General features: G+C 40.1%; 1 protein-coding gene across 1 annotated transcript in view; it reads left to right on the top strand.

Moving 5' to 3' along the window:
- SORCS3 (sortilin-related VPS10 domain containing receptor 3) overlaps positions 1-19,893 on the top strand; it is a 92,124-nt gene that overhangs the window by 11,495 nt on the left and 60,736 nt on the right. Inside the window, exons 4-7 of the mRNA XM_009085151.1 lie at positions 12,083-12,172; positions 14,591-14,770; positions 16,555-16,701; positions 17,184-17,286. Coding sequence (XP_009083399.1) covers positions 12,083-12,172; positions 14,591-14,770; positions 16,555-16,701; positions 17,184-17,286 — 520 coding nt within the window. The remainder of the gene's footprint in view (positions 1-12,082; positions 12,173-14,590; positions 14,771-16,554; positions 16,702-17,183; positions 17,287-19,893) is intronic.

The following is a 19,893-nucleotide window of genomic DNA, read 5'->3' as shown; positions in this document are numbered from 1 at the left end:
ATATTAACTACTTGTCACCAGTGCTGAAGCAGGGAGGGTGAAACGAGATGAGGTAGAGCTTGGATTCAGGTGATACAAAAAAGACATACACTTCCCTTTTTGAGCAACACCTGGTTACATTAAGCTCCAATTTTACTTCCTTTTACTCCTATTTTACTTACTTTACTTGGGGGAATATTTTTCTTGAATGTATCCAAATTATGAGAAAGTTCTACTCTGTTTATTGTGAGATTTTTTTATAAATGGGAATTTAAATGGGAAAGCTGATAATTCTGTGCTGGGATTAGGTAGAGGACTGTATCCCTATAGCCTGGGACAACTGCAATGTGAAAACTGCATTCACTTGAGTAATAGTGGCAGACTTCTGTGAGTAGGGGAGTCTGCTGCTCTAGAGATGACCTACTGCTATGGGAGCCACAACTGACCTCATTCTCTCATGAAACCCAGCCTGCTACTGCTTCCTTTGGCATCATGGGGGACACCCACTGCTGGAAAACACTGTGAATGCAGGGGGTTTAAGTCTGTGGCTGAGGGTGTTGTGGAACATTTAGTTCTTTAGGGCTAGCATGAGGCCTAACAGACATTTCTCATTCCACAACTCTCACCTGTGTTAAAACTCAGCTTCTCTGTTTTCAATCTTGATCTCACAGTGAGGACATGTGCCTGGTGTGTGTGTTCCTCTGCCTCAAATTAGCAGTGAGCAGCTCAAGCTAATAGCTGCTAAATGCTTCAAGTCAGAAAAAAAAAAGTGTGTGTATGTGTGTGTATACAAACAGGTGTGTATGTATATGTAATATACAAGTGCCTTGACTATGCTTAGCAATGTTTTATTGTAACTTAATGGATGTTTGAATTGAAAATCACATTCCCACACTTATAAAACTTGTTAATTGCACACCCAGAATATTTCTGCTTTGGGCAGGAGACTCTCCAGTCACAGGTTGTCTATCCCTTTCCCCCTTTTTTTTTTTTATCACATTTGCAGGGTTTCTGAGTGTCCAGCAGCCTGTCATAAGTGGCTGCAGAAACTTGGCATGGATTGAGTCCATGCAGTATTTCAGCAACACACACACACTTCAGATTCACAGCACACATCTCTCAGAGCTGAAGGTGTGTTAAATCCACCGTGTCCAGCACGTGGTCAATGGACTATGCAGAGCATTTGCTTGGTACATATGTAGGACTGCTGATATGTCCTGGATGTATTAGTCTCACAAGCTGTGTGATGTAGCTGCCTATTATGGGATGTGTCAGATTGACTCTGTGTGCAATGTCTCATGCATATCATCCGGTCTGGATAATCCTGAACAGAAGTATGGGAGCCAGGTATTTAGAATTTCAAATATTAGAATGAGATGAATAAATAAATACCAAATTAAATGTTAAGAATCTGGTGAGGTTTAATAGCTGCATAAAGGATTGGTGCATGAGTTCTGATCTGTCTGTGCTGGAAAAAAGTCAGAACTAATGTCTTATAGTGGAGAGAGGAACTTGTTTCTTTTAACTTTTGTAATTAAAACAGTATATTTTTTAGTCTAAATCCATAGTCCATGTTCCTGTAAAGTGAGTGGAAAGATCAAAACCTTCAGGGGTAATTTACCTTCACCTATTTCACCTATTTCAAGATGAGATAGGTCTCTTTTTGAATATACCTTTCTCATTAATATTAGAAGGAAACTAAGTATAGCTTAGAGAAGACACCTAACATTTTGACAACGAAAAATTAGGAAAGATGAATCCTAGCTATTGATATCAATGATTTAGATTATCTGCATACAGTTATTTACTAGTGAATATCCATTCTAATCAAGTTGATGAACAGGCCTGTAGTGTAAGATTCTTGGCAAGTCTTAACCTGTGTAACTGTGCACTCAAAGCAAATGTGATACTACAGTGCATAATAGATAGGGGAAAGAAGAATACCAAAGATATTATAATGCCATTATAAATCAATGATTCCTGTTGTGTAGCACTTCCGAAAGTATCTGGCAGAATTACAGTACGAAGAAATAAAAAGAGAATGGTCCTATGCTTGAAAATATCTTGTCCATAAAGACAGTTTGAAAAGACTGGGACTGGTTACCAGGCAAAATAACATAGCCCATGAGGAAAGATGTAAAAGGTAGTGTGGAAGGAAGAAAGAAATAGCTACTAAGAGAGAGTAGGAAGAATTCTTATGAATAAAAGAGTAGGTGATCACTCTGAATTTATTGATTGACTTCCTATTTGATTGATCAGTAGTTATTTAAAGATACCACTAAGATTGGATTGGATAATTCTGCATAAGTTGACACATAAGAGAAAATCCTGCCCTCCTTTGTGTGCGTAAGTTTTCATTCAGCTGACAGTGTTGCTCTGATGTAACCAGAAGCCAGTATCATCATCATCTTTTGTGACTTATAAAGCAGGTCATTTATTTGTGAGAAAAACTTGGAATATGCCTGGATTTACTTACTATACCAAAAAGAAGCTAATTCCATGAGCAGCTTTGCCTCTTAAGATCAGTGTCAATAATGTTCAATTACACAGAAGTGCACTGTGAAGCCCATGCTTTCTCTATAACTGTAATGTGCCATTCTCTGTGGCTGGACTACACCTTTCCTTACTGGTGCTTTTGCATACTTGCCACTGAGATAGTACCACTTTCTAAACTTAGGTGCAGACATAACCTGTAACTGCCTGAAAGATTTGATTTCCTGATAATTACATGAACTGCTATGGTATTCTCATGTGCAGAGCCTACATTATAAGACACAGGGATCAGGGATAGGCTTTTGGATTATGTCTGAATCTTGAGTATTGATACTTCGGAGAATTTATGAATTCAGGGGAAGATATTTTTCAAGCAAGTCTTGTATCAGGGTTTCTAATGGAATTGCTCAGGTTGCTGAAAATGCAATAGCCTTTAATTAAAATGGAGATTAGTTTTCAGGAAATTGTATTTTGAGTGAGAAAGTGTTGTTTGGAGATTATTCTCCTTTAAGTAAACAAATAGTATTGGTGCTGCCTTGTTCTTTATACACTTAAGAGAAGAGCAGAAATGATCTGTGTATGTCTGCTTGCCAACAGAAGAAAATTTCCCGTTGAAAATGCAAGAAAGCATGAGCAAATGTCACCACTTACTGCAGAGAGTGAAGAGAGTCTAGGCCAAAGAAGTCTCAGTACAGTGTTGCTTGTTTGTGGTGGTCTGAGAACTCCAAAGGGGTATGAATAGGGCAGTGTAGTCACTGGCAATCAACTTTACTCTGGGACTTCAGTTTCTGCAGAAAGCAACATTCTAGTGGGCAGACCTACAGCTGCCATTGATCTACCTTTGGGAGCTAATGTTTTTTAAGTTAAAGTAGTTCTCAGTTACCCAAAGGTTATGTACAAGCTATCTCAGGTGCAATAGCTCAGTGGGTCTGCTGGATGCCTGGGCTCCCATGTTGGATGAGCCTGGCCACTAGCAGGGACAGACGACATTCCCACTGCACTACTACAGACCCCTGTAAGGACTGTATTTTCACACAGAATTCTAGATATCAAGAGAGGGACCATAATAATGCTGAAACTCTTCAGAACGTGTGACATGAAGACTATGAGCACTACTGCTTTTATAGCACTGGTGGCCTAAGGATATAAATGAAACAAAGTTTACAGGGAGAAGTAGTATTTTTTTATGAGATTGGAATTGATAGAGTTAGAAAAGGGACAGATAAGACTTTGAGCATACTCACAAGATCCTAAAGTACTTGGGGAAGGATTTGGTCTCTGAAAATTGTTCTTTTTTTTTACTCTCAGCTGTAGATGTAGGTCTCATAAAATATGTTTTCTCCCCCTATTAGTCTTGCCAAGTTGTGTAAACCCTTCAGTGTGTGGCTTTCCTCCCAGAGATCATACCACTTGAGTTCAGCATGCAGTTATCGCTGTTCCCATTCCTCTCTTAAGCTTCTGTCTCTGTCAGTGCTTGGAGACCCTCAGGGTAACTTTGGCCTTTTTGATTTGAACTGGCTGTAAGTCAGTGCAGAGATGTGTGGATGGGTGATCAATACATGTCTTGGTTGTTTTTTATGTCTTTATTTTTCTCTGTGATGGTGTAGACTCTGCTATCCCAAGAGAGTACAGCTGAAGTTGATCTGAAATGTAGCTCAGAATCTTAGCACTTTCCATGGCAGTGACAAAGCTACTGGGTATGGAAGATTCTTCTGAGATTTAGAAGCTGAGACCTGGTTTGAATTTGGGAGTGATGCAGGCCAAGCAAATGCCTTTGGAGTTGAACACTCTCAGATCTGCCTTTGACTGGTGGTCTTGCATCATAAGGACAAGGAATGTCACCTGCAGACTTTGACTGAAAAGGACTGGCTTTTTGCTTCAGACCCTGCTCCATTTCCACTTTAAATGGGAAGTGCTTTGCACCATTAACAAGAGAGGCATGCTGAGATGCAGTACATTATCACTTTCCAAGGCATTTAAAGAGTGGGAACATGGGTGCTCCTTTCCACTCCCATGGTACAATTTATCTATGTGTTTGACTGCAGGCTGAAATTCGTAAGAGGGTCTTGTGTCTCACCTGGTCCCTCCTGCTACTTCTCCTTCTGGAAAGCTTTCTTGGCTGCTTCCAATACCATTGCATTTGTGATTCAGTCTCCTGGGGACCCTGGGAACTGCACAACTTTCTCTTCACTCCAGATTCCTTCAGGTGAAGTTGTCCTGGGACATATGATGGTCCCATGTCCAAAAAGCTAAGTTGCTCTGCTGATGTTCATATGATGAAGGAAGAAAGGAGTGTGAAGGGAGCTGGGAAGAGAGAGAGGGTCTTGGCTGTGGTTTATAATCCTCCTGAACGTGATGGAGTCTGTGGTGTTGCCATTTAGGAGCAGGGGATGGTGGTTACTCACAGCTGGTACACACAGCAGTGTGGAAGCAGCTGCAGTTCTTTTAGGAATTGTAAGAATTACATGTGGAAAGTGAAAAGTTTAAGTCAAAATGCTCTTCTTTGATACTCATCATGTATCTGGCTCTTCTTCACCTGGTGAAGTAATTTTGAGCTTAGATTTCTGCCTATCTCAGGGACTTGCACAGCAGGGCAACATTGTGGCCTGTTCACTAGCATGAGTGAGAATGAGCAAACCCAAAATTTCTCCAGATGTTCTTGTGTGGTGCAGCTGAGTAGGACCCTTACAGTGCACATCTGAGTTCCTATGGCTCATAGGAGCAAACACTTCTGCCAAGAGCTTTTGAACCAATTCAGTCTTCTTTAGCATCAAAAAAGTCTCCTTAAAACATATGCAGATGTCAGTATTCACCCACAATCGTGGATAGCTTCTTATAGAACTTATGGATAACGTCCTTTTTTTTGGATGCCTGGAGTTTTATCAGAGGGTGTCCAAAAATTTCAGCTGAAGTCATTTAATGCAAAATGGCTTCTGTAGATTTCTTTTTTATCTGAATCAAATTCTGGTTTTATCAAAGTGGATATATTTATGATAACTTTTTTTCCCTCAACCTCAGTATAAAGAAAAATATTTATTATTTATAATCTTAGAATTGGGGTGGGGGACATTTCTCTTTAAAGTTTTATACAGGGGGAAAAGCAGTTCCAAATTCTGTAAGCTAAATATGTCTAAGCTCAGCCCAGAGAAGTAGTTTATTGCTACTGCTGATTGTAACTGTGGTTGTTTGGGAAAATGTGGAAGTGCTTATGTTTAGTAGGACATGAGTGCATGTTTCAAGTTTATTGTGTATTTAGGGCTAGGCTAAGTGAGCATATTTGCTGAATTGAAGTCAGTTGGTGAGTAGGCTTCAACGAGCAATCAAAGTTGAAATGATGCCAATTCATAAGGATTCCTGACCTCAGTTCTTGAGCTATCAGTTTAATAACTTAAATAAGCAGTAAATTTCCCCATGAATAAAGAAAGGAATTTTTAAAAATATTTTTATTTGTCAGCAGTGCAAAAAGATAGGAGGAAAGAAATGAAACTTTGCTTTCCTGGTATGGAGAGTCATCTTTATTTTCATAGAAACTAAGTACACCGTGTTCAAATATAAATTTCTTTCCTCCATATTTTCCTCCATTAACTAGGAGCCAAAGGTCTTAACAGAAATCAATCCATGCAATTTATTTTTAACTTCACCCTGCTTAGCTACGATTGATTTTTATCTTTGCGATCGATGGTAGAGAAAACGGTTTGGCGGGACAATGGAGCACTCTCCGGCGTTGTAGGGTTTGGTCTTTGAGTCTTTTATTGAAGGAATCATTAAAAGCTTATTATGAAACTAATAGGATGAAGACGTTTAAATGATGAACACGATTACACCTGTTTTACTGGTGAATAATGCCTGCTACAGCTGATCTCCTCTTACCCCTATTTAAAATGCTGGACATCACTCCATTGGGGGAAATTAATCCATACAGATGAAAGAAAGTGCATCCCACGTGCTAGTTAAAAGCTGTTCTTAAAACAAGACAGGCAGTAAGTAGTTAGCTACTTTCCCATTCACTGCTGTGTCCTTTTCATCCATTTCTAGCACAGTCTCATCTTTTCTGTGCCAAATATCAGATTTGGAACTAGAACATAAATATCTGTTGATAAAAAATTATTAGCATTTTCCTTTATTTATTTATATTGATTTTATTTCTAGGGCTTTTTGTGCTGTACTTTCTTTTATCACTCTCTCCCCTCCCCTCACCTTGTCTGATTTATCAGCAATGTCTGCAGCTGAAGATGTAAAGTATTACATTGGCAAACTCATATGTTTCCTCTGAAATCTTTCAAAAGGAGATTTAATGCATAGAATCATGTTCCTCTCTTAAGTTGGTTTCTGTGTGGGTAATGTGCATTTGCAGCTCTTTTGTGGCTCTTGTTTTGGTGTAACCATGTACATTTTCTGAAGGAGTTGCTTTTAAAACAAATGCAATATTTTCACTCAAGATTACTGTGTCCTATAGCTGTGTCTTCATAGCTCTGAGGTGAGAGGGAAGTGTACAGGGACTGGGTCAGTATAATAAATGCTCCTTTGTCTTCGCAAATTTTCTCTGATGGGTCTGCACTCTAAAAAGTGGCATGTTTTCATGATGAATTTACCAGGCAGCTTGAGGGTGCTTTGCACAGCGAAACACTAATCTGTGTGTCTCCACAGCACACTCAGATAATTGCATATTGCTTTAATGACTCTGCAGCAGGTATGATATTAATGGAAACTACAGGAAATTCAGACTAGATGCTACCTATCATGATGGGATTCATGCTGGGGCACTGGAGAGCCTCAGAATACACAGAAATATTTGGAAGATCCTTTTTCCTGGCCATGGTGGATAATCAAGAAGGAAGAACATTACACTAGGCTCATGTAGATGTGTTCTTCCTCATCTTCTGAACCTCTCATAACTAGCATTGTGGTTAAGCTTGGAAGACAGGGCACAACTTTTCAATCCTCATCCTGCCAAACCTGTGCAAGGCCTAGGCAGTTGCTGGCTCAGAAGAACAGCAAAATCCCTCACTAAAGGTGTGAGTAGAACAGCCTGTCTGCTGAACTTGTCATCACTCCTCCATGTTTTAATCCACAATGTGATTTAGGGGATTTTATGCCCACCAGAAGGAGAAAGAGAACCTAAAATTAAAGCAGTGTGGAGAATTCCAGCGCTCCTTATGGAGTTGGAGAACACAGATCCAGGATGTCATTACGATACAGATAATGTTTCTCAACTTTTGACTTCTACCAATTCATTTTATGTTACTAGGAAGGAGGGAACTCTACAAGCAGAGGAAATCACCTCAAGTGAAACAAGTGAGGTGTTTATTGAAAATAACATCAACTATATATTATCAACTACTTACTGTCAGCAAGACATTTAAAATTTCGTTCTACAACTTTTCTGCTCACTTCTCTGCAAGGTCTTTGAGCAGCAAGAGGCAGACGGGGTCTTGTTTAGCCCAGGGCCATTTCAGAGATTTAGTACTTCCATGTTTTTTTACATCAATACCTACCTTACATTGGAAATTATGAGTCCCAGCATCAGTTAGCCAGCAAGATGAGAATGAAGCCGGGTACACTGTGGTCTACAGTTCCTGATGTCATCTAGGGCATCTTTACATTCCGGAATTCCTTGACTCATTCTGCTTGCTCTGCAACTCTTTTAGAAACCACATTTGGTTTTTTGCTTGAGATGAACTTCAGTCTTAGAAAGAAAAAAAAAAAGGAAACAAAACCTGTTTGAAAGAATTGCATTCAACCATTAACATGAGAAATGGCTTAGTGTGTTTCTAGACATGTCACAGAAATTATGGAGATAAATAGATTCCATGACAAATTTTCTGTAATTCTCTGCAGCCTTTGAACATCTTTGTTCTCTTCTATGTTTGATGCCCACTTTCTCATTACAGGTCGGGGTGGGGGGAATGAGGCAACATACTGAAACCTTTGAGGCTTTTAAAGAGAGATTTCTCATGTTTCTGTTGTTAAGTGTCAGCTGATATAAGTTAGATTAGATTTTGTTTTGATACAAAATGTGGAAGTGTTAAAGAAAAGCAGTTGATCATGAGTGGAGGGAAAAGATAGAACACAGGTTAGGAAAAACAGATGTGGTTAATGACAAACACGTTTGTCCATAGGAATCATTTCCACTGGCCAGAAGCCCAGTTAAACACATAAAGTAGAAATCCAGAAAAACAGATTAACGATCTGGTCATTAGCAGTGGAGGAGGAAAAAGAAAAACCCAGCTAATTCTGTACTGAGCATGACAGATGAGCTCACAGCAAATAATTGGGTGACATTCATCAAATGTGAACTGAAAGGAGGCATTGGAGGGCAAAACACTATCATAATCTCTGGGATTTACAGTGTAGGACAGTTTGCTCATAGGAAAAGGAAAAGTTCATCAAAATAAATTAAGTTGGGTCTTCCAAAATTCATTGTCTACCACAGTGTTTGCCAGAACTTTATTGAAGGCCAGATCATTTTTTTGGAACTGTTATAACAGTGCATGTAAATCATGCAAAGATGAGATCCTGGCTGGGAAAAGCTTCACATAACTCCTGCCAACAGAATTGTGGGTGGCTCATATTAACTGGCTCAGAAAGACCACAGACCACAAAGATTTCTATTTCTAAACCTTTGTCAAGGTGACCCAGTTCAGGTAAAGGAGTGAAAAGGAGTTTAACTAATGCATAGTGAACTTGAACAGCATTTTAATCCTACCTTTCTGCATTAAAAAACAGACAAACTATAAATTAAAAAAAAAACCAAAAACTTCCAGGTACCAGTTTGCAGGGGGATAAAACAAAGAAAACTGTAAAGCCTTTTGAGTGTGGAGGACTTGTAGTAGATTCTGCTTTGGCACAGAAAAAGGAAATTTGATCACCCCTTGGTAGTTTTGCAACTCTGTGTTCATTGGATTAACCTGATGATTGTTGGGCTGTTCCCAATTGCAATTAGTCATCACAGCATCCACAAAGTATGTAAGTATTAATGCATGCATCTTTAATACAAGTTGAAGAACAAGTCTCAGCACATTCGAAGAGGTGGATATTGAACCCAGGGTCCTTATCAAGTAGTCACTGCACACATTCAGTCCTATCTAGACTGCTGCAAATAATGAACTGGTGCTGAAATAATGAGCGATGTAAAATGAGTTCATGTGACAAATATGTATCATTTGAGAATTTGGATTTTTCATGGGAGGTCAGAAATATCAATATGAGAAGAGGGGATATTTAAATATTCCTTGTGCTATTTAGAAAATATGACCTAGAAGTATGGGATCCCTTGAGCAATGCTTGTAGAGCTGAGCGAGATAAAATTACTGCAAACATTAATTTTTGCCTTTGAGTTGGACTCAGTGTGAATCAACGACATAGTCTGTTCTCTCCTGTGAAAATTTGATTTTGATGTGGCAATATTAGATGGGAAATATATCCTGCATATACCATTCACAGCCCTTGTTCAGCCTGAAGAATGGAGGGCTCTGGGGAGACCTTAGGGCACCTTCCAGTACCTAAAGGGTACAAGAAAGCTGCAGAGGGACTTCTACAACGGCATGTAAACACAGGACAAGGGGGAATGGCATTAAGCTGAAAAAGAGTAGGTTTAGATTAGATACAAGGAAGAAATTCTTCATTTTGAGTGTGGTGAGTCAGTGGAACAGGTTTCCTAGAGAATCTGTAGATGTCACATCCCTGGAAGTGTTCAAAGCCAAGTTGGATGGGTCTCTCATAGAACCATGGAATATACTGAATTGGAAGGGGCTCACAAGGGTCATCAAAGTCTAACTCCTCGTCCTGCACATGACATCACCAATGCCCCTGAGCATTGTACAAATGCTTCTTGAACTCTGACAGGCTTGGTGCTTTGACCACTTCCCTGGGAATCATGCTCCAGTGCCCAACAGCCCTGCAGGTGAAGAAGTTTTTTGTAATATCTAATCTAAACCTCACAAATTGGAGTTTGAATTAGCTGATCTTTAGGGTCCCTTTCAACCCTAACCATTCTGATACTATGATCCTCACAGCTGAAGAACAGGACCCTGAAATGGTAGCTACTGTGCTAGTCCACAGTGCACTTTACATGAACTAAGAGTCCTGTTCTCTCCCCTCTCTGCCACTGGCTTCTTTTTGGTCTGTAGGCAAATTCTTTTAGATTTTCATGTTTCTGTTTTCCCTTGGCTTTAGCTATATGTTTTCTGTGTAGAGTTTACTTGCTGTGATCTGGGTCATTCTTATGACCTTATGGGTCATTCCTATGGACTTTGGTGTGTTTTGTGGTGTTGTGGTGTGTTGTGGTGGTGTGGTTTTTCTCTTGGGAGTGCTAAATGCAGTTATGATAACATTACAAGGAAAATTGGGAGAAAATCAGAAGGGGAAGTCTTAGTGTAGAAGGCAGTCCTATTTGTAAACCTTCCTTTCTTTCCAGTTCTTCAGACTGTGAATGGAAAAGCCTTATCTTGAGTTGATTAGATATCAAATTTCATGACCAGTAATACTGTGTCTTTCGAATTACAGCTTCTCTAGGGGAAAAAGGCACTATCTAGAGGTGATATCACTGCTGAGAATACAATTGATGCTATAGCAATATTCTCTGTAAGCTCATTCTGAAATATCACTGACAGATAAAGGGAATATATCTAGGAGAGAATCTAGGACCTTTCTGTTAGCTTTATTGGAAACTTAAGAAGCCACCAAATGATATTTCATATAATAGAGAAGTGCTTTGTGTATTGTTTTATCTTAAGACCTGCTGAGTGCCAAAACAGCAGAATATGGGAAATACACTGAGCACAACTGCAAGCCTTGTTGCAGTCAGGCCTAAAATAGTGCCAGAAAGAACACTTACAGCAAGAGTGACTAGTGACAGGTTTAAAATCCCATATTTTATAAATTATCAGGGCTAGATCTCTTTGATGCATGGCATTTATGCATAGCCTTTACAGTTCCTTCAGTCCATAAAACTTGAAATTTGGATGTCTATCAGTCCCCCCCCCACATCCTCTTTCAGAGGCAGTATGACTTCAGAGAAACCAGTTTCCTAGTGGCAAAGGGCATCTAAGAGCTTAACTCCAGCTTTCCAAGAGCACATTTACTTTATGTAGCTTTAAGTGTTGCTAGTATGGATCTCTGCTGTTAGTCACTATAAAAGGTTGTTAGAAGACAATCCTGGCCCCAAGGGTCTTACAGTGCAGACAAGGCTCAGAAACAGCAGAGGGATTATCTCCTACTTACAGGAGAGGAACAGAAGCACAGAGACTTTAAATTACTTGCCCAAGGTAGTTGAGCTGCAACCATGTGATGAAACCTGTTCATCATCTTCCTCCCACTCAGGACCTTAAACTTCATACCCACTATTCCCTCTTGTTTTCCTGAAATGTTAAAATCACACTGGATTTGAAGCATGAGAGACAAAATTGAAAGTTCAATAGCACATCTTAAATAAATAGTACTCCAGCTCTCTCAAGTCTGGGATTTCTTTGGAGTTGTACAGATGATTTTAGGGACTGCTGTGCATGTCATAGAAGAGATATCTGAAAGAAAGGTTGTCAAACGCTCTGAGAGGTGTCAGGATAGAGTGTCTCAGAAGGGTCATCACTCACTCGCTTTGGTGTTTCCACAGGTGACAACTGGTGGAAGAGCAAATTACTATGTGTCATACAGACGGGAGCCTTTTGCACAGATTAAATTACCCAAATACTCTCTTCCTAAGGTGAGTCTACCATTTATGAATGCAGATGTGTAATATCTTGGGAGGACTGCTATATGAGGTTCAATAAGGTGAAATGCTGAGTCCTGCACTTTGGCCACAACAACCTCATGCAGCACTACAAGCTGAGGGAAGAGTGGCTGGAAAGCAGGACAGTGAAAAAGGACCTATGGGTGCTGGTGCACAGCATCTGAACATGAGCCAGCAGTGTGTGCAGGTGATCAAGAAGACCAATGACATCCAGACCTCTATCAAAATAATGTGGCTAGCAGGACTAGGGAAATTATTGTCCCCCTGTACTAGGCCCTCTGGTGAGGGCATACCTTGAGTACTGTGTCCAGTTCTGGGCACCCCATTTCAAGCAAGACATTGGGGTACTGGAACATGTCCAGAGAAGGTATATGGACAGATCTACCCTTCTGATTGCCTATGGGATATCTGCAGTCTAGCAGATAAGGCATATTTGCTTTAACTTGTACCTGAAAACTTAATAGTTGTGATAAATTTGCATCTCAGTCTCTCAGTGTTGCACCTCAACTTCTTCCCACTTGGGTTGAACACAGTCCACAGTGTACTGACACCTGCATAGCACAGATACAGTTTATTTTGTTTTTTATCCCATGGTGGTGGTGTGGGATTCAGAATGTCTGACTACACACCAATTTTTGGAAACCTTGCTGCCATTTTTCAGGAGAAAAACATTATTTGTGTTCCCACCTTGGGAACATTGGCCTGGAAAACTTCACCTCTCTAAAAAGTCAAGCGGATAGAAAGAATGATCGCCCTTTGATTGTCCTGCTTTAATTGACTGATGTTGTTACAGGTTGGCCTGTTATAAATCAGATTTGTTGGTGGCCCTCGTTCAGAATTGGTACATATTGCAAGATCAGGTATACTTTTGTCATTTAAAAATCAGAAGTATTTTTAAGCTAGGTGTCATGGAGAAGTTTTCTAGCTATGTAAGGGAGGCTTGTTTATGCTGCCCTTAGTCACTGGAATATTTTTGCTCTACAGTAATAACTATCCTGTCAACTGTAGATTAATGAACTCTGCTAGAGTTGTACATATGTGAGGCTGGCACTAGGGTAATGCAATATTTCCACTGCAACTGGTCAAAACAGATTGAAGTCATTGGACATTTTGCTTTATTTTCACACTGCTGGAATAGGCTGGGTACATATTTAATCTTTCAGAAATTATTTTTGTTGGGCAAGAACAAACTTCCTGATTTAGTCTTCCTTCATTGAGGGAAATGGCAAATCTCCCACTGATTGCACTCAGTGGGATAGAATTAGGCCCTTAAATTTTTTCGCCCCCTTCCACATTGATAGGCTATGTTAGGTCTATTAGAAATAGCCCCATGTAATCAACCCCAACTTTTCATCTAGGTACCTGAAGATAAAGTTGCCTCTTAAGCAGGAGGATATTGAGCTGATCTTCCACCAGATATTCTTCCCCCAAATCAGGTCACTCCATCCTATGGGAGACTTCCAGAATTATGGTTTCTTGATGCAGAAACAGTGCAAGGAATTAATCAAGGCCTCTTGGCACCCTGGGGAATGTTTTAATAGATACAAATAGATAAATGGAGTCCCACATAACCGCAGTCATTTTGCTTCTAGCTGAACCAGTGTCAGTTTGTTAACAATGGTAGCAAGGATGAAGTGCTTCAATACTCATCACTACTCTGGAAATAATTTCCATGAACCTGTTTTAAAAGAATACTGAGAAAATGCACTATCAAATCTCTTTGATATTAGAACTAGATGGGGGAACCCTTGGTGGACTTTTTGTATCTTGGTCAGCATCAGAAATCCAGCAAAGGTCAGTGGGTGGATTATTTGATAGCCCATGTATAGTGAGATAATTGATCTCAGACAAATTCTCAAGGTAAGTGTGTTATTAAAATTCATTATCAGCAGTAGCTAAAACTGATCCCTATACCTTACCTTCAAATAAATGTGAATTTCCAGATTTTTTTAAATCATCCCTTTACCACTTGGAAGCATAAGCCCATTAGTTCAGCACATGAATGGAAATTATCACTGCTTTTAGCCTGGTGCTACACCATGCTTAGTGACTGTGACGACTCCAGGCTCCAAGGCTGTGAATCTTACATGAGTGATAAAACTGACTTCCAAATTTATAAATAATAAATGAAACTGGATGAAATTCCTTGAAGCTACCAAAAATGACGAAAGCAAAAACCCTTCACCCAGCTGGTGATCATTAAAAAAATGAAATGCAGAGAAGTCACAATTGTGGTAATTTATTGGCTTGCTCTAACAGAAAGTTGTTTAACATACCTATAATTCATGCTCCATCTCCATTCTTTCATAATTCATGGTAATTACTACGTGTCCCGAAGGGCAAAGAAATACAGAGATCCTCACTAACAGGCCTTTTGTCTTCTTTTAACAGGACATGCATATTATCAGCACAGATGAGAATCAGGTCTTTGCAGCTGTTCAAGAGTGGAACCAGAATGACACATACAACCTGTATATCTCGGACACCCGAGGGGTCTACTTCACCCTGGCCTTGGAAAATGTGAAAAGCAGTCGAGGATTGGAGGGGAATATCGTCATTGACCTTTATGAGGTATGTAGTAAAGGTCACCCTACAAAGAACAGCAACTGCTTGCTAGTTCAAGCAAGTGTAAATCTCTTACCAACCTCCCAGGATCTTCATTTGTTTTGGGATGAGCCCTGAGGCATTTACTGGATTTGAAGCTGAGTCAACTCATGTGTGAATAGATACAGTGCATTCTGCTATAGGTGTGACAACTGGTTGCTTTCAAGTTAATGACTGGTTAGCTATGTGGCATTTCCAAAAGGGAAAACTATTATCCTTCTCATTGTAAAGTGGATGTCTCTATATAGAAGGACTCAAAATACTGTTTTTTCCCCTTGGACAGCTAGAGAGACATGCTCACAGGCAGGGAATGTGGATTCCACCTTTGCGAGCACTGAACAGTTTCTAACTATAGGCAAATGTTTGTAGGTGCCATTTGCCCAGAGATGACAGATGAATAACTTATAACCCAAATTATGTTCCATTCTCATTTTTATGCCAGGCCCCATCAGCTTTTGCCACCAGCAGTCCATGCAGAGCAGTTGTGTGGTTCATGGTTTCTTCAGAACATTCTGGTTTTGGTGTGTCATTACCTGTTGGATGGAAGATCTGCTGAGATTCAGGGCTCAGTTCTTAGCCAGCAGCAAACAACTAATCAGTAATACTAACAGTAATGGTTGCAGGCTGACTTCTACCTTTACATGGAGAAATGTTTTTGCAGTTACATGTAGAAGTTAGGACTATACATTTATTTCGACCAGAATAATGCTCATTTAACAACATCAACAATTTGTTATAAATATCCAGGTAGTTTAAGTCAATGAGAGAAAACTCACAAATAACACATAGATCAGTATGAAGGACAGGGTTTACACTTTATTTTCACCTACATGTATTTTCCTGCCTCTGAAAAAATGTATGTCTATGTTGTGATGAACCATCTAAAATAAACATTCATTGTCTCCTATTCCTGGGCAAACTCTGTATTTCTCAGCTGTGTATCATAGAGTCCTTACTGTTAAATGCCAATAGAGATTTTCACAGGGTCATTCAAAGAGTAGTATCACTCTGGGGGCTTCAGTGTAGAAGGATTTGCATCCTGGCTATTGCCAGGAAGCTGCAGATTTGCAGCAAGTTCTTTCTTCCTGTCTCACTTTCATATCTGTGCAACAGAGACTAGACTCAACATGAAATCTTCCTGGGGATGTTTTGACAGGACCATATTCTGCTAGAATGAGTTCTGCTAACAAAAATCAAAACATTTGAAACAACTGGGTTGATTTTGTCAGAATTTGGGAGCAGAAAGAAAGTGAAGAAATCAAGTTTGCAAAACATCAGTATATCAGCATTTCCATCTTCTGTGTTGACTTTTTTTCCCTTTTACGTGGAAAGATCTCATACTACTTCTGAGGTGACGTGTTTCCCATGTTTTGGCAGTCTGGGGATGGATTGGGGCCAGCTGCATTCTCAAGCTCACAGAGCTCATGTATGACATGCTGCATGCTGTACCTTCAAGCCCATCATCAGCCTATGTGTAAGCACTCAAGGAAATGTAAGAGTGAGCTGTTTGCTAGGGATTTGCTCTGTGAACAGCCTTGTCTTTTACTTCCAGAGAGAGAGACCACACAAGGCCTTTCAGATTTGCAGCCACCATCAAGATGTACTTTTAATGCAATTCACAATCTTCTAAGGCTGGATTGAGATGACTTCATTGCTTTTTCAGAGACCTTCCACTGCAGAGAGTGCTCAGATGGACATGCTTTTGGCCTGTTCTTCCGATGTATTTTTTCATCTCTCACCATTTTTCCTAGGTAGCAGGGATCAAAGGCATATTCCTGGCTAACAGGAAGATAGATGACCAAGTCAAGACTTTCATTACCTACAACAAGGGCAGAGACTGGCGTTTGCTGCAGGCACCAGACACTGATCTAAGAGGACATCCTGTACTTTGCCAGCTGGTGAGTGTCAGATCTTTTCCAAGACACAACTGACTCCTTCAAAACTGCTTTTTTTTAGTCACTAGGTTAACAAAATTCTCCCTGTGTTTTTTCTCTTGACTTACTGTGTGCTAAATAAATTAAGTAGATTTCTTTATCTATAGCTTCATAGCTTTTAAGAGAAAAATCTGACCATCTTTCTTGTTTTTATTGTAACACTAGTCAGAATAAGAAAATTTCTGGGAAAAGTGCTCTAGATCAGATCATTGATAAAAACAAGTGCAGACAGGCTTGCTTGTAGTGCAGAGTTCCTGCTTTTCTTGCTCTCAGTACTTTTATGATGCTTTTCCTGCAAATGAACATATGCTGCTATTTATAACAGTGCTAAGAGCAGAGGGGTCATTTTCAGAAGAATCAGAGCATGTATGTGCAGTCACCAAGGTTTCATCTGATATTTGACTTGTTGCATATTAAAGCTTCTGACTTTTGTTTCCTGTCAACAGCCCTTTTGCTCATTGCACTTACGTCTGCAACTCTCAGAGAATCCATACACTTCAGGAAGCATTTCCAGCAAAGAGACAGCTCCTGGGCTGCTGGTGGCAACAGGTGAGAACTTAAGTGCTTCTCACCACTCACCCATACCTCACTGGGAGCCTAAGAGTATATGAGATGTTTTCCGTTGGTGTAAAAGCTTTCAGCTCTGTTTCAGCAAGTGCTGAGCTAATTCAATTACCTCCCATTTGCTATGGGCTAGGAGAAGGTATATTGCCCCAAGTTCAAAAAAGGCAATGCTTGTCAGGCGGATCTAAGCCCACACTTTCAACAGATCCTTACCAACTGGCATTACTGAGTCCTTTCACTTAACACTGTTACAACCATTGGTGTACATGTCTACCTGTTTGCCAGAGCTGCTGTGAATGAAAATAGTACCTAGGGCTCCTAGGAAGTATCAATACTTTCCACCTTTTGAGTAGCAAGCACAGAGCTGTCACAAAGTCTCTCAGGTAAAGCCTGGATTTCATGAGTGTCTGTCTTGTGCATGGCACGTATTGATACAAGACTAGCAGCACTTCATCAGTGCTGCACAGGCCATTGTTACTGTGGGTTGTTCTGCAAAATAGTGTTTTGGCGAGTTGAGATGTTTTGATGCCAACCTGCTACAATGCTTCATGGTGGCAATAGCTGACCCACTGTAATTAATCTGACCACCATCATAGGCCCTCTTTGCACACAGCATGTAGCCTAGTCAGGATGGATAGGGCTACCAACCACACTCAGAACTGCTGCAGCTCTGTGGGAGCTGCTGGGCTAACAAAATGCTTTCCAAATGGATGATGCTATTGAAAGTTGGCCTCTGAAGCATGTAGGCTGTTCTGTTTCTTCAAAGGGAGGCTCCTACATATGCTCAAATGTGTCCAAATAACTTAACTGTTCTTTCTAAGGCTCAGTTTATCTCCTTTGTCCTGTTCAGCCTAGCAGTGGCTTGCAAGTGTGTCATGTTAACATATTGCCTATAGGAATTTACACTATTTCTTCCAGCCCTTTTCATTCTCATGTCCTTCTGTGCTTCTATGTGTCTGCCAGACTAAGACAGAACCTGAGAGACAGGTTCCCTTCATGACATTTATATCTCAACAAGGAAGATACCATGTGATTTCCAGTTCACTGATCCAGGCCAAATGGAGTGAGATAATTTGGTTTAAACCTCCAGATCTCCCTATGCATAGCCAAGTGAAGTCAGCACTCCTGGCAGGTTGCACTCGCTAGATGGATGCTTAGGAACAAGTCCTACTCATGGTGCTGTAATTGCAGAGGCTTTTTTTTAACCTTTTAGGAAGCAAATAGAGGCAACAGGACAGTGAGATTCTAGGCACTGATCTAAATTGTTAGTAAATTAGGTTCTTCTCATGCTGCCAGTGCATGGGATGAATGCTTTCCCAGTCTAACAATTAACCTTTAAAAACCAGAATATAATTTCTGCCTTACTGCTTTGTACAATAAAAAGCTTAACCTGTTGGGAATATACGCATCTGTTTCCACTAACCAGTTTCACAACAAGAGCATCTCACCATGTTGGTGAATGTGTTCAAGGATAAGCACTGCAATTTGTTCTCAAAGGCATTGACTGCTCAGACACTCTGTGTCTTACTTGATTTACTGTGGGACATTTCCAGCAATGATTGGAAGCTTGGACTCTTGATACAGGATAGAGGTTAGATTCTTGCAAAGGGAAGAATTATGTTTTAGTATCTAATTGTACTGCTGCCAAATCCTCTTGTTTGGGAGTTAGTTATGTTTCATGGGGTTTGAATCCCTGTAGCTGAAACTAGATGGAGAGAATGAGGGAAGTAATAGGACTCGTTTGTACGGAAAAACAGACATAAATAAGTGATGGCAACAAAATCTCACCACTTTGCTCCCTTTCCTTGCCTTGAAAAGTTGCTTTTTTCTATTTCAGTATTCAAAAATATGATGATACAAAACTTACAGTTCTGCCTTTAAATCAGGTTCTAATTCTTGAGGACTTTCACCCATGATAAGACCCTGGGCTAAAAAGGCCTTTGAACCAACACAGTAGATTTATCCTCATGAAGCTGGACATCCCTATAGACTGACCTGTATGGTTGCTCACATCAGATTTTCCTTGCAGCCCTATCTAAAGCAGTTGGTCACTCTGAATCATTGGGTGCTTTGGAAAGTGGGGAGGCAATGAAAAATTAATTTAGTGCAGACCTGCATTGTTCAGTGAGCCCAGTGCTTGTGACAGTTTTAACTCTGAAAGCAGGAGCAAGATGCTGACCTCAGGCAAGTTTGGGGAATAATATAATAAGATTTATTTAGGACAAATTTTTCAGATATTAGGCATCTCTCTTGTGCAACTAGTGGTGGATGCTCAGGGGTACCAGAGACCTGGGGATTTAGTCTGAGTTCATTATTTCCTCTGTAATAAGGTTTATCATCTCTGTAAGATGTGAGATCATCTCTGCTATCTCAGGTTAGGGACCTTGGAAAAAACTGTTTCAAGCTCTGATGTAGTGTCTCCAAATGGTGTTCTGCTGTCCTTTCTCTACATCTGATTGAGGTTGATGCTTCTCTTTGCAATTGCATATCCATTCCCTAATGTATGGTGAAGACATAGTAGTTCACCCTGTAAGGATGCAAGCAGAACACTTTCCATCATAATGGAAATTACAAGACTAAAATTGAGAACCA

This window comes from Acanthisitta chloris, unplaced genomic scaffold, assembly GCF_000695815.1.
Source record: "Acanthisitta chloris isolate BGI_N310 unplaced genomic scaffold, ASM69581v1 scaffold2362, whole genome shotgun sequence".
Taxonomy (NCBI): domain Eukaryota; kingdom Metazoa; phylum Chordata; class Aves; order Passeriformes; family Acanthisittidae; genus Acanthisitta; species Acanthisitta chloris.
The sequence above is the reverse complement of the archived record's forward strand: the minus strand, read 5'-3'. Positions and strand labels throughout refer to the sequence as shown.